At 38.0% G+C, this 20243-nt stretch overlaps 1 protein-coding gene across 1 annotated transcript in view; it reads left to right on the top strand.

Moving 5' to 3' along the window:
• The first annotated feature begins 619 nt into the window (after positions 1 to 619).
• The window catches only part of C15H11orf58 (chromosome 15 C11orf58 homolog), a 27519-nt gene continuing 7895 nt past the window's right edge, over positions 620 to 20243 (top strand). The window contains exons 1-2 of the mRNA XM_004016124.6: positions 620 to 827; positions 9320 to 9403. Of these exons, the coding sequence (XP_004016173.1) occupies positions 765 to 827; positions 9320 to 9403 (147 nt within the window). The 5' untranslated portion in view covers positions 620 to 764. The remainder of the gene's footprint in view (positions 828 to 9319; positions 9404 to 20243) is intronic.

Genomic DNA, 20243 nt, shown 5'->3' with positions numbered 1-20243 from the left:
AAGCAGCGTTAAAAGCTTACAGATTTTCCTCAGGTGGACCCTAGTTTCAATACTAGCCAATTAACTGGCATTTAACACCAATACTGAACTCATTCCAGTGAGAATGAGAAAGCGGGAAAATGTTTATCTAGAATTTTCTAAAAGCAGCCCCGCCGGTTTAGAAATTGTCTACGAGCGATAGAGAACACCACAGGGGAAATGGTAGGAGCCATATTTTTTCCCTGAAAGGTTTTTGTTTTGGGGTGAGGCTACTCGTGAGGTTCTATAAACCCTGAAACATTACATTTAAACCCAGGTGCTTAACTGTAACGAATGAATTTGTAAAGGGGGCAGCGTCCCACAGTAAAATGCCAAAACCAAGGCTAGGTCTCTCTGTAGCAACGAATCTTCACTACGCCGCTCACCGCCATACCAATCCGCGGGAAAGCTACCTCCACTAGCCGAGGAAGGCGGAGCCTCGAAGGGCACTCCCGCCACACAGCGCTGGCGGCGCCGCTGGGCTTCCTGAGAGTTGTAGTTTTAGTCACCCATCCATCTCCTTTGTTCAGGCGGTATGTTGTGAACCAGGAAACTACAACTCCCAGAGTGCGCCAAGGTAGCGAGCGCCCGCGGCAGTGACGACTGTGGCGGACAAGGCCCGAAGGGACTCTGCCTTGTGGAGTGGCGCTGCTGCTTGGGCCGGTGGCAGGCTGCAGGCTGCTGGCGTCGCGGCTGAGGAGAACGGGCGAGTGGGTTCGACCTTTCCCGTTGTGGTGTCCGCAACGATGAGTGCTGCCAGGGAGTCCCATCCGCACGGGGTGAAGCGTTCAGCCTCCCCAGACGACGATGTAAATAACAATGGCGGAGTGGTGGAGGGTTGAGGCCTACCAAAGATTGGGATAGGCGGGGAAGGGTGGATGAAGACGGAGGAAGCGCTTGAGGTGACCTGAATGGGGAGGGCCGCGGGGAGGGCCCAGAAGAAAGGGAAATATACTCTTTTCTTAATTAGGCTTGAACTGTTTGTAGAGTTCTACCCGCTAAGAGCCAGAGACCTGCCTAGGAAGGGGAATCGAGGAAGGAAATTCTGGATGGTCGAGAAGTGAAAGAGCTTAGTCAAGTGTACGTGTTTACCCATTTGGGGGCTGTTGAAGCTTCTTTATGGGTGCTTCTACTAGGAAATGGCAAGATCCTGCTGGTTTTAGGCTTAAAATCCTGCTGTGATAGTCGAGATGTTCGTGCAGATTTGGACAGATTATTCTGGCCGGGATTATTTTTGCAACGTAATGGTAACAGTTAAAATTAACTGTATTATTAAGAGTAAACTAAAGTATTGAACGGAAAAACTGTACCGGGAGAAGTGGCGCACAGTACTGAGGCCTGAGACGTTGAGATGTAGAATCCAGTTTTGATGTCAAGTACTTCTCTTCTCCCCCCCCCCCCCCCAACAGTTGTCAGTTTAAATAGCAGGCCATTCATTCCTTGAAGTAAACCATTAAATATTCACTGCTGTGCCAGATGTTGGGAATTCAAAGATGAATAACTATGGTGTTTATGCTGGGCCTTTTGTGTATTTGTACTAGCTCCTAGCGCGGTGTCATGGACACTGCAGTAACCAGTAAACGTAAAACTAGGTCCTTCATACAATGGATGAATGCCATGGAAACGTAGACGGGGAAATTGGGGAGCGGGGGAAGGTGGAGAGGTTATTGATAAGGATGATGGAGGGAGGATAACTAGTTTACTTTCGATTATTTAAAGCGCTGTCAATTTCTGAATGTGTAGAGGTCTTTGTTTTCTAAAGTGCGGTTCAGTGCCTTTGGTAATATTTTACTTTTCGAAGCATAAAAGACTCATTGAACTCTGTTGGTGCGTCAGTTGTAATAAATGAGATGACGTTAAGACCCATCCCTCATTAGGTAAATGGTGGAGTTAGGTCCAGAATAGTAAGGCTCTTTACGGAAATTAATTTTAGCTCTGCAGAAAGATAAGTAATCAGTAAAGATTTAAGGATGAATAGTTATATAGTGAGATTTATTCGTGCCCGCTTTTCCTCCCTATAACTGGCTTTGAGATATTTTCATGTTAATATGGTAAGCCAGTACTTAATCAGGAATTTATCTAGGCTTTTTGAGTAACCTGGGTGCCGTTTTAAAAACCATTACGCTGTTTTCCTCCTGGTATTTAACTGTGATTTGATTGCTAGAATGTCAGGCACCTGTTTTGCTAGAATCAAAGAAATAATCTTTTATTTTGACAGAAAACTCTTGGCGCTATTAGGTAATTTAACAAAGTTGAAATGATTAAATAATTAAATCTCTACAGTTTTTGATGAGGTCAGGTTAAACTACATGACCTTTAAGACCTTTTCCAATCCTATAAGCATTCCTTTTAACAGAGATGGTTACAGTTGCAGTTCAAAATTAGGTCCTCGGACCTTAACACATTATCTATGAATGTTGCTAATGCGTGCTGCAGTTCATGGGGTCGCAAAGAGTCGGAGGCGACTGAGCGATTGAACTGAATTCCATATTTTAGTGCAATACCGTAGTAACTTGTCCTTTGACAGTGATTTTTGAGTCAGTTTCTTTAATATTTTAATTTTTGTTGGTAATTGGGAGTTATCTTTAAGTGCTTGTGTTTTTAATATTTTAAGAATAATACATACTTAAATTTTTAAAATACATGTCTGTTTAGAAAATCAAATGTAAGTGGTCAGCAGTTTCTAATGTGCCTCTGCACCTAAAAGATTATCAGTTTTCTTTGTCCACTCACCTCATGTTTATTGGGGGTAACAAATCATGGAATCCAACTCTAGGAAAATGCTGACAATTGTAAAAATAAATTATCAGAGTTACTACAGTGTGTACTGAAGAGGAGGCAAATTGACTGCAGTTCTATAATAAGTGTATTAAGGATGAAACCAACTTAAAAATGGTTTCGTTGGTTTGATTGGAGTGGAGAAATGAAAGCTGTCTTTTAGGAAGTAGGATGAATACGGACGTTTTCTTTAGTAACTGGTGGAGAATCTCTAAGAATGTATGGGCACCCATGTGCTTTTCAGAGTACAGCACTTGAGCAAGGTACTTTCTACTATATGGGAAGACCTGGAAAGAAGAACTGGAAGGACTTCATAATTTTTTTTAATTAGAATTATAAATTGTAGATGATAGGGTTGTTTATGTAAGGCATTGAAGATATTTGCTCTTTTAATAGGAAATTTGGGGACGTTTTGCTTTTTTAGACAATTATTTTAAATTCTGTATATTTGACTGTAGTTCATAAACTACTTGTATGTATCCTGTCTCATTTGATCATGTACAGAGTATTATGTGGAAAGAGCAGAGGATGGAAGCAAGTCATTTAGCCTCTTTGCCTCAGTGTCCTTATTTATTAAATGGACTCTTGAAAGAATGTAAATAAAAAGTGATTTGTAAGTTGTGAAACACTATGCAATTCTTAGGTGTTGGTATTCTTTTTTTTTTTTTTTTTTAAATTTTCCGCTGCTCCCAAAGTTTCTTTGGCCCGCGGGAGCGCGGGGCCGGGCTGCCGACGCCGGGAGCAGCACGGTCGCTGCCTCGGTGCGCCGCTGCCACCTCTGCGCGACGCCCCTCGGCCAGGCCTGGGAAAGGTGTTGGTATTCTTAAGACAGCTTTTCAGAAAAGACTCTTAGGGCAGATGGAGAATTAAAACTTAAAAGTTAAATATCAGGTCCAAGGAACAATTGTTTAGTGAGAATCAGAACTTAAGCTTCACTAATACTTTGCTTTTTTGTTTTGGGTTTCTTTTTCTTAACTATATTGAGCCAGAAATAGTTAAGAACTAACTAGTCTATAAAAACATATGAGATGTCAGGTGGGAAGAATTAAAGATTGGGAACTTAGATGGCCAGAATCAGAAGAGCATGCCACCAAAAGGAATTGAGAAGAACCATAAGTGGGTGTCCAATATGGGACAAATATTTCAACTCTTATATGCCCAGGAAGGATGACCATCATTGTTTTACATATGCATTATTCTAGTGGTCTTTTATGAATAATTTTCAGAAGAAAAGATTGTAAAAGTAATTTTATTAGAAATTCTAATAACTTAAATTCTAGAACTTAACCATAACAAACCAAATTTTCTTGATTTTTTTCACCATATATGTATCTACACAGTGCATACCCAAAATATTTAGCATTCTCTGAATATAGCTTTTGCTTTTTACTTCTCTTTTCACAGCTATTTGTAAGGCCTCCCCAGACAGCCATTTTGCTTTTTTGCATTTATTTTCCATGGGGATGGTCTTGATCCCTGTCTCCTGTACAGTGTCACAAACTTCCATCCATAGTTCATCAGGCATTCTGTCAGATCTAGTCCCTTAAATCTATTTCTCACTTCGACTGTATAATAATAAGGTATTTGATTTAGGTCATACCTGAATTGCCTAGTGGTTTTCCCTACTTTCTTCAATTTGAGTCTGAATTTGGCAATAAGGAGTTCATGATCTGAGCCACAGTCAGCTCCCGGTCTTGTTTTTTGCTGACTGTATAGAGCTTCTCCATCTTTGGCTGCAGAGAATATAATCAGTCTGATTTCAGTGTTGACCATCTGGTGATGTCCATGTGTAGAGTCTTCTCTTGTGTTGTTGGAAGAGGGTGTTTGCTATGACCAGTGCGTTCTCTTGGCAAAACTCTCTTAGCCTTTGCCCTGCTTCATTCTGTACTCCAAAGCCAAATTTGCCTGTTACTCCAGGTGTTTCTTGACTTCCTACTTTTGCATTCCAGTCCCCTATAATGAAAAGGACATCTTTGGGGGATATTAGTTCTAAGAGGTCTTGTAGGTCTTCTTAGAACCGTTCAACTTCAGCTTTTCAGCGTTACTGGTTGGGGCATAGGTTGGATTACCGTGATATTGAATGGTTTGCCTTGGAGATGAACAGAGATCATTCTGATGTTTTTGAGATTGCATCCAAGTACTGCATTTTGGACTCTCTTGTTGACCATGATGGCTACTTCATTTCTTCTAAGGTATTACTGCCACAGTAGTAGATATAATGGTCATCTGAGTTAAATTCACCCATTTTAGTTTATTTTAGTTCACTGATTCCTAGAATGTCGATGTTCACTCTTGCCATCTCCTGTTTGACCACTTCCACTTTGCCTTGATTCATGGACCTGACATTCTAGGTTCCTATGCAATATTGCTCTTTACAGCGTCGGACCTTGCTTCTATCACCAGTCACATCCACGGCTGGGTATTGTTTTTGCTTTGGCTCCATCCCTTCATTCTTTCTGGAGTTATTTCTCCACTGATCTCCAGTAGCATATTGGGCATCTACTGACCCGGGGAGTTTCTCTTTCAGTATCCTATCATTTTGCCTTTTCATACTGTTCATGGGGTTCTCAAGACAAGAATACTGAAGTGGTATGCCATTCCCTTCTCCAGTGGACCACATTCTGTCAGACCTCTCCACCATGACCCTCCTGTCTTGGGTGGCCCCACAGGGCATGGCTTAGATTCATTGAATTAGACAAGGCTTTGGTCCGTGTGATTAGATTGGCTAATTTTCTGTGATTATGGTTTCAGTGTGTGTGCCCTCTGATGCAGAGTTCCAAAGAATAGCAAGGAGAGATAAGAAAGCCTTCCTCAGTGATCAATGCAAAGAAATAGAGGAAAACAACAGAATGGGAAAGACTAGAGATCTCTTCAAGAAAATTAGAGATACCAAGGGAACATTTCCTGCAAAGATGGACTCTATAAAGGACAGAAATGGTATGGACCTAACAGAAGCAGAAGATATTAAGAGGAGGTGGCAAGAATATACAGAAGAACTGTACAAAAAGGAGCTTCACGACCTAGATAATCATGATGATGTGATCACTCACCTAGAGCCAGACATCCTGGAATGTGAAGTCAAGTGGGCATTAGAAAGCATCACTACGAACAAAGGTAGTGGAGGTGATGGAATTCCAGTTGAGCTATTTCAAATCCTGAAAGATGATGCTGTGAAAGTGCTGCACTCAATATGCCAGCAAATTTGGAAAACAGCAGTGGCCACAGGACTGGAAAAGGTCAGTTTTCATTCCAATCCCAAAGAAAAGCAATGCCAAAGAATGTTCAAACTACCGCTCAATTGCATTCATCTCACATGCTAGTAAAGTAATGCTCAAAATTCTCCAAGCCAGGCTTCAGCAGTATGTGAACCATGAACTTCCAGATGTTCAAGCTGGTTGTAGAAAAGGCAGAGGAACCAGAGATCAAATTGCCAACATCCGCTGGATCATGGAAAAGCAAGAGTTTCAGAAAAACATCTATTTCTGCTTTATTGACTATGCCAAAGCCTTTGACTGTGTGGATCACAATAAACTGTGGAAAATTCTGAAAGAGATGGGAATACCAGACCACCTGACCTGTCTCTTGAGAAACCTATACGCAAGTCAAGAAGCAATAGTTAGAGCTGGACATGGAACAACAGACTGGTTCCAAATAGGAAAAGGAGTACGTCAAGGCTGTATATTGTCACCCTGCTTATTTAATTTATATGCAGAGTACATCATGAGAAACGCTGGACTGGAAGAAGCACAAGCTGGAATCAGGATTGCCGGGAGAAATACCAATAACCTCAGATATGCAGATGACACCACCCTTATGGCAGAAAATGAAGAGGAACTAAAAGCCTCTTGATGAAAGTGAAAGAGGAGAGTGGAAAAGTTGTCTTAAAGCTCAACATTCAGAAAACGAAGATCATGGCATCTGGTCCCATCACTTCATGGGGAATAGATGGGGAAACAGTGGAAACAGTGTCAGAGTTTATTATGGGGGGCTCCAAAATCACTGCAGATGGTGATTGCAGCCATGAAATTAAAAGACGCTTACTCCTTGGAAGGAAAGTTATGACCAACCTAGATAGCATATTAAAAAGCAGAGATATTACTTTGCCAGCTAAGGTCTGTCTATTCAAGGCTATGGTTTTTCCAGTGGTCGTGTATGGATGTGAGAGTTGAACTGTGAAGAAAGCTGAGCACTGAAGAATTGATGCTTTTGAAGGGTGGTGTTGGAGAAGACTTCTTGAAAGTCCCTTGGACTGCAAGGAGACCCAACCAGTCCATCCTAAAGGAGTTCAGTCCTGGGTGTTCATTGGAAGGACTGCTGCTGAAGCTGAAACTCCAGTACTTTGGCCACCTCATGCGAAGAGTTGACTCACTGGAAAAGACCCTGATGCTGGGAGGGATTGGGGGCAGGAGGAGAAGGGGATGACAGAGGACGAGATGGCTGGATGGCATCACTGACTTGATGGACATTAGTTTGAGTAAACTCCAGGAGTTGGTGATGGACAGGGAGGCCTGGTGTGCTGTGATTCATAGGGTTGCAAAGAGTCGGACACAACTGAGCAACTGAACTGAATATAGCTAACTGCTTATCAGTTGTCGTGTGTGAAACTGAAATGTAATTTCATATTTCAGATCTATTTATAATAGATCTTAGCTTTATGTTTATTCTTGCATTTGCATCATCAAAATATGATACCTGAAGAATTTTTTTGAAACGCTTTCGTTTCTTATAGTTTTGTGTAGAAAGGGGGGTTGGCTTCTTTGCTCTATAATTACACAGCATTTTCATTTTCAGATTATAAAGTCAACTGAAGGGATCAATTCAGTGAATGCTTTCATTTCTGTATTCCTTCTAGTCACCAGCCCTTAATATTTGTCCACTTAAAAACTATATGAAATAAGTTTTGGTGTACAAATATCATAAAAGAGGAAATTGTTACATATCTCTCTAGAAAAAATGGGGTGGTCCAGGCTGTTGTTGCAGTAATGCAAAATGAAGCCTGTTGAATGGCTTTCTAGATGAAAGTATCATTTCTTTTTTTGTCTTTTTTCTTTGTCTCGCATTGACTTCCACATTGGAGAAAAATTATCTCTCTCATTGACTTCTGGGTTGGGGAAATCTAGTATTTCATCATCCAAAAACTCATAGTTTTAGATTTTTGCAGTTAAGTTTGCCATTATTGTTAGAGTGTGTACCCTACTTGTCATTTTGTATTCATCTGCTGCTGCTATGTCGCTTCAGTCATGTCTGACTCTGTGCGACCTCATAGATGGCAGCCCACCAGGCTCCCCCATCCCTGGGATTCTCCCGGCAAGAACACTGGAGTAGGTTGCCATTTCCTTCTCCAATCTGTGAAAGTGAAGTTGCTCAGTCATGTCCGACTCTTAGCGACCCCATGGACTGCAACCTACCAGGCTCCTCCATCCATGGGATTTTCCAGGCAAGAGTACTGGAGTGGGTTGCCGTTGTCTTCTCCAATTCATCTTCTAATTCATGTAATAGTTGTGAAATACCTCCTGTCTGTCTAGGTTTTTTTACTCAGTTGCCATTATGGGTAGAAATGTAAAAATTTTCAACTGTGTCCAAAGAAAGCTAAAGCATACAACAGAGAGGTGATGTCTTCTTGAAAGATGATGCGATTCTTTCGACAACACAATGGGATAACTTTTCTTATTATTTTAGTCATTTTTAGCATAATTGGGAATGATTAATGAATTATAATGAAATAATTCTTACATTTGTTTCAAGTTGTAGGGAAAAATATTGCTTGGATTCCATAATACTTGCTAGATTTATAAAAAGGTTCACTAGACCCATTTGATAATTACAAGATAGGATGAGTTTTGCTCTATTCTTTTTAAAAAAAAAAATAGTAAATATTCTCTTTGTTCTTTGGAAGACCTTAAAGAAAGAATAAAAGTCCTAACATACTAGTCCTTAGAAGTAACAGAAACTGTTCAAAAAAGAAACTAAAAATGGGTCCCGTTGACTCTGAAGTTATACTGTTCTTTAGAATATTACTATAGCCAGTTTTTAACTTCAGTTAACAGCTGTGGCAGCCTTCTAGGTTCAAAGTATTAGATACCCTTGGGCCCTGTAAGGCTCTAAGTAGCTCTCACAGTGTGGTCAACATCATCACCATCTCTTAAGAATTTGTTGGAAGTGCAGTAAATCCTTGAGTTCCACCCTAGATGTACTAAATATGAAATTCGTGAGGTACAGCCCAGCAGTCTGTGTTTTAACCAGCCCTCAAGGTAATTCTTAGAGGTTTAAACTTTTGAAACCCAGATCTCTGGTTTCAAAAAGACTAAAGAAGTTTGCCTTATGCTAACAGAAAATAAGTATTTTTTAAATCAAATATAATACATATGGTTAACTTCCTAATCAAGAATGAGTCTAGTTTATAGTGAAAACTGATGGGAGTGGGAGGGAGGAAGAAACTTGAGATTTACTAGTAGACTCTTTCTAAGTTTTCTTAATATTTATTATTATACAGAAAAGATTAACTGGTCTATTTCTTTTCCAGCTTGGATCTAGCAATTGGGAGGCAGCAGACTTAGGTAATGAAGAAAGAAAACAAAAGTTCTTGAGACTTATGGGAGCAGGAAAGGTAAGCATCAGACAGAATACATTTTTATCTTTTCTGTGAAAATAATGCCTTTTTTGTGTATGTTAAGTGACAAAGAATGAATACACTCAGATTCCATTTTACTTTACATTTTAAGGTCTGCCTTATTACTTTAGTTTTTTGTAGCTATAACTGACCTAATTGAGCTGCTGCTAAGATTCTCTGTGCCACTGGGTGATAGTGTTTAGAGACTATATAGAGGAAAAAAATTGGTTTGAGCAGACTCCTATGGAAGAAAGAAAAGGCAAAAGTTGTGATTTGCCATCTATTAGCCTAATAATTTGATACTTTTGGGCAGACCATTTGGTAGATCTTACAAAGAATAATCTTTCATATTTTATAGTTTGTCCAGCTCTTTACGTAGTGGCCAGGGGAATAGCCTTTATCAAAAACTTGAATTCTGTCCTCTGCCTTTGTTTTTTTTATTCATATGAGAATGCATTCATGCATTTTACCAATGACTGTTGACTGTCTTAATACATTTCAAGCACTGTCCTAGGTCCTGGAGGAGCAGGGTGAGATCACACAGATCAGTGACACATGTTTGGAGTCATCATGTGCTGGAGGATACCAGATAATGACAATATAGAATTGTAATTACTATGGAAGAGCTATGCACATGCTGCAAAATCAGCAGACAAGGGAAGCTAACTCTTGTTGAGCAGCACAAGAAAGCTTCCCAGAAACAGAATTGATCTGAATCTGAGAGGATTAAGAGTTAGCCAGACTAGAATAGTGGAGTTGGGCATATGGAAAGATCATGTAAGATGTTAGGACCTATACAAAGGAAGCATTGTATAATACTACATTATTTCCAATAATTTGTGATTTGTCATAGAAAGTAGTCTGAAGTTTCTCTTGCTTCATGTAAATAGATTTTCTAAGGATATATGAAGTAATAGTTTAGGAAGTATACTTAATCTAGTAGAATTAAATTTAAGTACCTTGAAATAACATCCTAACATAAAATATATGGAAGTTAATCACCAGTGGTCAGTTATATCTCAGTAAAACAGGAGGGAGCGAGTAAGGTGGAGGACAGATTGAACAATTAAAAAAAAAAATTGGGTACTGATAAATGGTTATAGCATACATTAAATTCTTTGATAGCAAAGATTATAACTGATCTTTTAGTCAGAGGGTGCTATCATCTTAGAATAACTCAATGTCATTGTATATATTCAAATCTTGTTACATATTTTCTGCAATCTAAAGGAGCAATCTACTTAATTGTTGATTTGCTTTTGTGCTAATAATATCTAGGGCAATAAGCATTAATGCTTGAAGCTTTTCAGGAGTATCGTCTGGGTATGGAGAATGTGGCATGATTTCACAATAGGATGATTTGTTAGCTACTGTATATCTTCACACTTGATTGGTTAAGATTGCTTTGCAGAGTCAAATTTTAATGAACAGTTTTGCTGTTATTGTTGAGTTGCTAAGTCGTGTCTGACTCTTTTGCAACCTCATGGACTGTAGCCCTCCAGGCTCCTCTGTCCATGGGATTTTGCAGGCAAGAATACTGGAGTGGGTTTCCATTCCCTTTTCCAGGGGATCTTCCTGACCTAGGGATTGAACCCAAGTCTCTTGAAAGGGCACGCAAACTCTTTATCACAGAGCCACTAATTTTGGTGAACAATATTTTTTTCATTTGGTATTCTTTTTTTTTAATTGAAGTATAATTGATTTACAGTTTTGTATTAGTTTCAAATATACAGCAGAGTGATTCAGTTATGCATCTATATCTGTTTTTCAGATTCTTTTTCATTATAGTTTATTATAAGATCCTGAGTATAGTTCCCTGTGCTGTATATATGTATAGTAGGACCTTACTGTTTGTCTATTTTGTATATAAGATTTTGTGTCTAAAATTCCAAATTTATCCCTCCCACCCGTCTTGCCCTTTGGTAACTGTAAGTTTGTTTTCTATGTCTGTAAGTCTGGTTTCTGTTTTGTAAATAAGTTCATCGTATATTTTTTTAGATTTTACATGTGATATAATATTTGTTTTTGTCTGGTTTCATTTATTATAATATCTAGATCCATCCATGTTGCTGCAAATGGCATTATTCATTCTTTCTTTTATTGCTGAGCAGTATTCTATTGTGTATATATATATATATAATTCCATTATATATGTATGTATGTATGTATACACACTGCATCTTCTTTATCCATTTACCTAAATGATGGACATTTAGGTTGCTTCCGTGACTTGGCTTTGTAAATGCTGCTGCTATGAACGTTGGAGTGTTTATATCTTTTTGAGGTAGTTGTCTTTGTATATATGCCCAGGAATGGGATTTATGAATCATATGGTAACTATTTCTAGTTTTTTAAGGAACTTCCATACTGTTCTCCATTTACATTCCTACCAACACCATAGGAGGGATCCTTTTTCTCTTCATCCCCTCCAGCATTTATTGTCTGTAGATCTTTTGATGATGACCTTTGTGACCAGTGTGAGGTGATACCCCCTTGTAGTTTTGATTGGAGTTTCTGTAATAATTCATGATGTTGAGCATTGTTTCATGTGTCTTTTGGCCATCTGTATGTCTTGGAAAAAGGTCTGTTTAGATCTTCTGCCTATATTTTGATTGGGTGAGGATTTTCTTTTGATATTGACCTATAGGAGCTATTTGTACATTTTGGAAATTAATGTGTTGGTGGTGTCATCATTTGTAAACATTTTTTCCCATTCCATAGATTGTTTTTTCATTTTGCTTATGGTTTCCTTTATTGTGCAAAAGCTTTTAAGTTCAAGTTTTTTTAGGTCCCATTTGTTTATTTTTGTTTTATTTCCATTACTCTAAGAGACAAGTGAAATAAATAGTGCTGCAATTTACTTGTATCTTTAATCCTGTTCAAGTTTATATTTGAATACAGTGTTAGAGAATGTTCTAATTTCATTCATATACATGTAGCTGTCCAGTTTTCCAAGCACCACTTATTGAAGAGACTGTTTCTCTGTTGTATATTCTTGCCTCTTTTATCATAGATTAATTGACTATAAGTATATGGGATTATTTCTGGGCTTTTGATCCTGTTCCATCGATCTATGTATGTTTTTGTGCCAGTTCCATACAGTTTTGATTACTGTAACTTTGTAGAATAGTCTGAAATGAGGGTGTGATTCCTCTGACTATTCTTCCTCAAAATTGTTTTGGCTCTTTGGGGCCACAGAAATTTTAAAATTATTTGTTCTAGTTCTTTGAAAAATGCCATTGGTGATTTGATAGGGATTGCATTAAATTGATAGATGGCTTTGGGAAGTATGGTCACTAACAGTATGGATTCTTCCAATTCAAGAATACTTTCCGTCTGTTTCTGTTGTCTTCAGTTTCTTCTGTTAGCATCTTTTAGGCTTCTCAATACAGTTCTTTTGCTTGTTTAGGTAGGTTTATTCCTTGGTATTTTATTCTTTCTGATGTGATGGTAAGTGGAATTGTTTCCTTAATTTCTCTTTCTGATAGTTCATTGTTAATGTATAGAAATGCAGCCAATTTCTATATATTAATTTTGTAGTCTGCAACTTGACCCAGTTCATTGATGAACTCTAGTAGTTTTCTGCTGGTGTCTTTAGGATTTCCTGTATATGGTATCATGTTATCTGCAAACAGTGACAGTTTTACTTCTTCCTTTCTAATTTGGATTCCTTTTATTTCTTTTTATTGTCTGATTGCTGTGGCTAGGATTCCCAATACTATGCTGAATAAAAGTGGTAAAAGTGGGTATCCTTGTCTTGTTCCTGATCTTAGGGGGAATGATTTCAAGTTTTCACCTTTGAGTGTCACGTTAGCTGTAGGGTTGTCGTATATGGCCTTTATTATGTTGAGGCAGATTCCCTCTGTGCCCACTTTCTGAAGAGTTTTTATCATAAATGTATGTTGAGTTTTAGCAAAAGTTTTTCTTCATCTACTGAGATTGTCAGTTGAAAAAATGCACAACATAACAGTTGAAAATTATTTTATTCAGCAGATTTTCTGAGTACTTAAACCCAGAAGGCAGCCTCTCAGATTGCTCTGAGCAACTGCTCCAAAGAGGTAAGGGAGGAGCCTAAAACCAGATAAGTTGGAACATCAAAAGATTACTGTTAACTAGGGAAAATCCAATATGTTAAGTTAGTGAATTTAACACTTCATGTGGGAAAGTACAAGAGTCTAGACTCATTGAAATCATTCTTTTGATAGGCATCTTAAGTGTTTAGGGCCAGTATCCTGCTTTTCTACATTCTGAATCTCTACCAGGAGCAAAGTAGTGAATGCAGTGGCTACTAGCTTGATGGCTACAGTGCCCTTTGTTTACTGACATGGCTACATTTTTCATTCATAGTTCTTCTTTCCTCTTAAATTCAACCAACATTTGAGAGGCCCTTTGTGACCAATTTTGTCCAACAGTGTTAGGGAGTCTCGTGCGTGAGTGTGAGATTAACTGTCTTAAGACCTTTGCCATCATTAGTTTTTTGGAGACCTGGTTACACATTGGGTAATGCAAGAGACAACCTTATAAACTAGACAAGATAATTAATATAGTTAGTAACATTAATAACTTCACCATCATTAATTTTTTGGAGACCTAGTTACACGTTGGGTAATGCAATAGATAATCTTATAAACTAGACAGGATAATTAATATAGTTGGTAACATTAATAAGGTCATAGTATGGCAGGGAAAGACAGAGTATAAACAATTAATGTTTTATTTTTGTTTATAAAGAATACTTGATCAACTTGTAGATCATGGAATGATAAGGAAAAGTTTTTCTGGAAAACAAAGACGAAAAGCTAGTATTTTCCCCCCAAAAGTCATAGTTATATATTTATTATTTCATTCAGTCCCATGTAATGCCTGTTGATCTGGATGAAGTCATCAGGTTTTACATGAGAGTTTTGTCATTTCTTAACATATTTCAGTGATATCATCTAAAAGTTACCAGAAACTTACATTTTTTAAAAAAGTTCTTTTTATGAATCTTCTTGAAGATCTTCATTTTATAAAATCATTAGAGTAAAACAATGGTTGTTCATAAATGATAGGACTTAAAATGGCATGGTTAAAGAACTGACTACAATGTAGTTGACAAGGAACTTGGGTATTTCTGTGAACATAAAACATTTTAAGACAATAAGTAGAATTATAGTGATAACATTGTACCAGGGCATCTCAGATTTTTAGTAATTTCATGTAAATTTTGGAATATCTATTAATGGCATCCATATAATATAACATAAGGTTCATCTCTAATTACATGACAATGCTTTTCAAGTAATTTAACCTACCTGATAAACCTAATTAGTTTGACATTGCTTGCTGAGGCGTCTTGGTCCCTCTGAAGCATCCCAGAGTTAGTAGGAGGTCAGGAGAACTTTAGAGTTTGATGTTTGGGAAGTCTGTCCATACTGTCAACACTTGATCAAATAGGATCATACATAGATCATTCTGAAACAGTACTTAAACACAGTGACAAAAGATTGCAAAGCAATGTAGATCACCTAAAGGCAAAGAAACTCATATAATCTGTTATCAAAAGCAGTTTTCTAAAAAAAACTTTATTCTTTCAACAGAGAGAAGAAACAAATCCAATCATGTACCAGCCTGCTTTTAACAGCAAAATTCATTTATGTAATTCAATCTAATTTTAGTCAGTCCTGACCATGTACAAAATTCTTTTCTCAGAGTTCCTTTTCCACAAACCTTCCGTCACTTTCTATATTATTTTGTCTATTTTCTCATCTACAACTAACCACTTCTAGGAAAGAGTTACTCTCTTTTCTCTTATCAAAATGCAAATCTAATCAGACCCTCTTTTGTTCTTAACACATCTTACTTTTCTAACATACTGGACTGTTTTTCTTTATTATTTGTAGTAACTTTAATTTTGTATTAAATTAGGATTCTTAACTCTTAAAAACTTTTTCTAGTGAATACTAAGAAATAAGCGATTATGAACTGTCTTTTACGTAGCATTCTGTAGATTCTTAGGTGAAGATAAATACAATTTTTATAAACTCAATTCTGTCAACTTTAACACCTTTGACTCTAGTTTTATTAGGACTCAGTCAGAAAGTCTTGGTTTTACAGGGATTCCTAGAAACTTTCCTTTCTTTTGTCCTCCAACCATTTTATCTGTTTTGTATAAAAGTCTCTGGGGTCCTCAGTGAGGGGTTGAGCCAAGTGACTCAGGCCCTTTTCTCAATCTTTGAAGCTGATAAATTGCCCATCTCCCCGAGTAATTGTTGATCAGGATCTCAGTGCAATTTTCTTCCACCCTTTAAATACATACATACATATATATATATGTATATATATATATATATATAACAGGTAAATAGAGCAGGCCTGCTTGAGGTCTTTTATTGTTGGGGACCAGTACTTTGAGGCGAGGATCCCTTTGACACATTGAACCTTAGGTAATGTTTGAGAATCTTTTGTTTTAATCCCTTTGGCATATTTATCCCAGTTTAAAATAATCATCTATCTAAACATTTCTTTATCCATTTGGGATAAGTTCCTTTAAAATTTTTACGTTGTTGGGAAATAGTCTCTAGACTTTCCCTTTGGTTTTTTTCTGTTAATCAACCTAATTAATATTAATTATTCTACTGCTTTTATCAGCATCCATAAGATCCATTAAAGGGAAGCAGAAACCAAAATAAGATTTCCCAAACTAGTTTTTTGGGTTTGTCAAACTGAGGGTGTTCTTAGAGTTAACCATTATATACTGTTTTTTCCCCATCTTTTAATCTTTTTCCCCATAGGTATCAAGAAAACACGTATTTATAATGTTGTTTAGTCACTGAGTCATGTCTGGCTCTTTTGCAACCCCATGGACTGTAGCCCGCCAAGCTCTTTGGTCCACACGATTTCCCAGGCAAGAATACAGGGATGGATTGGCATTTCCTTCTTCAGTGGATCTTTCCAACCCAGGGATCAAACCCACATCTCCTGCATTGGCAGGTGGATTCTTTAGCACTGAGCCACCAGGGAATCCTGTTTATAATAAGAGCCCTCTAAAAATTTAGATATTTAGAAGTTTCTCTAATTTAAAGGATCAATCATCTGGTTGTTAGTGAGATGTATCTTAATAGTAGTGACTTAAACCAATAACACAAGAGAGTTCTCCACAAGAGAGTGTGAATGATGCCACCTAAACAGATCCAGAAAGTTTATTCTCAGAAATAAGTCTAAGAAAGTAAAGTGAAGTCGCTCAGTTGTGCCTGACTCTTACCAGGCTCCTCTGTCCACGGGATTTTCAAGGCAAGAGTACTGGAATGGGTTGCCATTTCCTTCTCCAGGGAATCTTCCCAACCCAGGGATCAAACCCAGGTCTCTCGCATTGTAGACAGATGCTTTACCTTCTGAGCCACCAGGGAAGTCCATAGAAAGTAAGAAAGTAACGGCCTTCACTAAACAAGCTGATGCAGTAAAGGTTTAGAATGCAAAAAGCCCCTGTGAGTTGGTAAATTCAGACAAAAGCTGCTCAGAATCTCAGTCTATTTGACTGGCTGCTAAATGTACACCATATGTGTACATTTTGGATGACAGAGACCAAGTGCTCAAAACACACACCCCCAAAGAAAAGGCCTGAAGATCAGGTAAAACATTTATATCTCAAAGACACAGAAGAAAAAATGAATGAAAATCCCCCTAGAAGGGCTTTTGTATTTTAACATCAAAATTCTGGTTTTTTTCAAGCTGACTTTTTCTAACTTAAGTGCATATACAAAAACGAGTTCCATTTAGTTGTTTTCAGGGCAAGACTCCTTAGTTTACTTTCGGGTATAAGTTCTGTATGTACATGAATCTGGCTGGAGTATTAGTCGGAGGTTGGCTTTCTGACACTCCTCAGTTCTCTGAGTGAGTCTGTTTCCTATCTTAAAGTTGAATTTCTCTCAAATTTACTACTGCACTTTTATCCCAACAGATTCTTACTAAGGTAGCCAATTTGAGGAAAACATCAATCAGGTCAGCTTCTTAACCCAGCCATTCAGCCAAGACTGCTTAGTATGTTTTCAGTTGAGGAAATCCCAATGTCTTCCCATTGAGTTTCCCAGTGTCTTTCAGGTAGGGGTCACTTTCTCTCAGGGTCTTTCATCTGGGCTCCCTTAGAGTACCTTTAAACTAGGGGGAGCCACTCTCTTTCAGCTGGGGAGCCAGGCACCTGTTAGACACCACCAAATATAACTCATCATCAGGAACCAGGAGAGACTCATCCAAATTTGTCTGCGCTCTCTGAGGAGACAGATGAGCACAACAGGCCTCTGTCAGTATCAAGGCCTCAGTTCCTCATAGCGTTCAGACAAAAGGGAGGCATCTTCTCTGTGTCCCTTCCTGGTCACCAAAACTGTCCACTGGAAAAAATACACAACCTAAAAGTTGAAAATTATGTTTTATTTGGCAGATTTTCTGTGGACTTAAGTCGGCCTCTCATATTGCTCTGAATTACTGCTCCAAAGAGGTAAAGGGATATATAGACATTTTTGCAACAAAAACTATAAATGAAACATCAAAAGATTACTGTTCGTTAAAGAAACTAAGGAAAACCAGACATGTCAAATTAATGAATTTAATGCTTTTCAGGGAAGATTTAATGGGAAGATATAAGAGTTTGGACTTACTGAAATCATTCCTCTGATATACACCTGAGATACCTAGGGCCAGTATCCTGGTTTTCTCCATCCCAAATCCCCTCAGGGCGCACAATTGGGGGTGGCTGCTAATTTGATGGCCAAAATATCCTTTATTTATTGATGTGGCAGGCCACATCTTTCATTCACAAGAGGATCGTGTAGTTTTTTTATTCTTCAATTAATGTGGCATATCACACCGATTGATTTGCAGGTATTGAAAAATCCATGCATTGTTGGGATAAATCCTGTTTGATCATGTTGCATGATCTTTTTAGTGTATTATTGTATTCAGTTTGCTAGTATTTTGTTGAGGGTTTTTGCATCTGTTCATCAGTAATATTGGCCAGTAATTTTCTGTTGGTGTGTTATCTTTGTCTGGTTTTGGTATCAGGGTGATGGTGGCTTCATGGAATGACTTTGAAAATTTCCCTCCTCTTTATTCTTTTGGAAGAGTTTGAGAAGGAGTGGAATAAGTTCTTTGATGTTTATTAGAATTCCTCAGAAGCCATCAGTTCCTGGATTTTTGTTTGTAGTGAGTTTTTAAAGTTACAGATTCTATTTCACTTCCAATGTCCAGTCTTTGAAATTTTTATTATGTTTCTCCTTGATTCAATTTTGATGTATGTTTCTAAAAACTTGTCCATTTTTTCTAGGTTGTCAGGTTTGTTGGTATATAATTGTTGATAGTATTCTCAAGGTTTTTTGGTATTTCTGCAATATTAGTTGTTACTTCTACTGCTTCATTTCTTATTTTATTTGGGTTGTCTTTTTTCTTCTTGGTGAGCCTGGCCAGAGGTTTGTTGATTCTGTTTACCCTTTCAAAAAAACCTGGCTCTTGGTTGATTTCCATCCCCCCCCCCCCCCAATTTTTAAAAAGCCTCTATTTTCTCTTTGAAAGTGAAAAAGTGAAATTGTTAGTCTCAGTCATGTCTGTCTCTTTGCAACCCCATGGACTGTAGCCCACCAGGCTGCTCTGCCCATGGAATTCTCTAGGCAAGAAAACTGGAGTGGGTAACCATTCCCTTCTCCAGGGGACCTTCCTAGTCCAAGGATTGAACCTGGGTCTTATTGCAAGGACTTCCCTGGTGGCTCAGAAGGTAAAGCGTCTGCCTACAATGCGGGAAACCTGGGTTCAATCCCTGGGTCAGAAAGATGCTCTTGAGAAGGAAATGGCAACCCACTCCAGTACTCTTGCCTGGAAAATCCCATGGACAGAGGAGCATAGTAGGCTCCTACAGTCCACAGGGTCACAAAGAGTCGGACATGACTGAGTGACTTCACTCTCTCTTATTGCATTGCAGGCAGATTCTTTATCATCTGAGGGACCAGGGAAGCCCTGTTTCGTCTTCTATTATTTACCCTCTTCTTCTGACTTTGGGTTTTGTTTTTCTAAGTATTTTATGTGGTAGGTTAACTTGTTTGTTTGAGATTTATCTTTTTGAGGAAGGCCTGTATTGCTATCAGCTTCTTACTTAGGACTGCTTTTGCTGCATCCCACAGATTCTGTATGGCCATGCTTTCATCTGCCTTAAGATATTTTAAAGTTTCTCTTTGATCTCATCATTGACACCTTGATTTTTTTAATACCATGTTGTTTAGTCCCCATATAATTGTTTTTTTTCTCGTTTCTCTTTCTGTCATTGATTTCTAGTTTCATGCCATTGTGGTCAGAAAAGACCCTTGAAATAATTTTTATCCTCATAAATTAGTTACGACTTATTCTGTTTCCTAGTATGTTGTCTACCCCAAAGAATGTTCCATGTTCACTTGGAAAGAATGTGTATTCTGAGTTTTTGGATGTTATGGCCTATAAGTATCAATTGTGTCTTAACTGTTCTGTTGTGTTGTTTAGGATCTGTTGCTGCCTTGATTTTGTGTAAGATCTGTCCACTGATGTTAAAGTCTCCTATTGTAGTCCCATCAATTCTTCCCTATGTCTGTTAGTATTTTATTTTTATTCATTTATGTGCTCCTATGTTGGGTATGTATATGTTAACAACTGTAATAGCCTTTTCTTGTATTGATCCTGTTATTATTTTATAGTATCCTTTGTCTTTATGGGCTTTGTCTTAAAGTCTGTTTTTTCTGATATGGATATTGCTACCCCCACTTTCTTGTCATTTCTATTTCTTTTTTTTTTTTTTTTTTTGTCATTTCTATTTCCATGAAATATCTTTTCCATCCTCTCAGTT

Source organism: Ovis aries, chromosome 15, assembly GCF_016772045.2.
Source record: "Ovis aries strain OAR_USU_Benz2616 breed Rambouillet chromosome 15, ARS-UI_Ramb_v3.0, whole genome shotgun sequence".
Classification (NCBI taxonomy): Eukaryota; Metazoa; Chordata; class Mammalia; order Artiodactyla; family Bovidae; genus Ovis; species Ovis aries.
The sequence above is the reverse complement of the archived record's forward strand: the minus strand, read 5'-3'. Positions and strand labels throughout refer to the sequence as shown.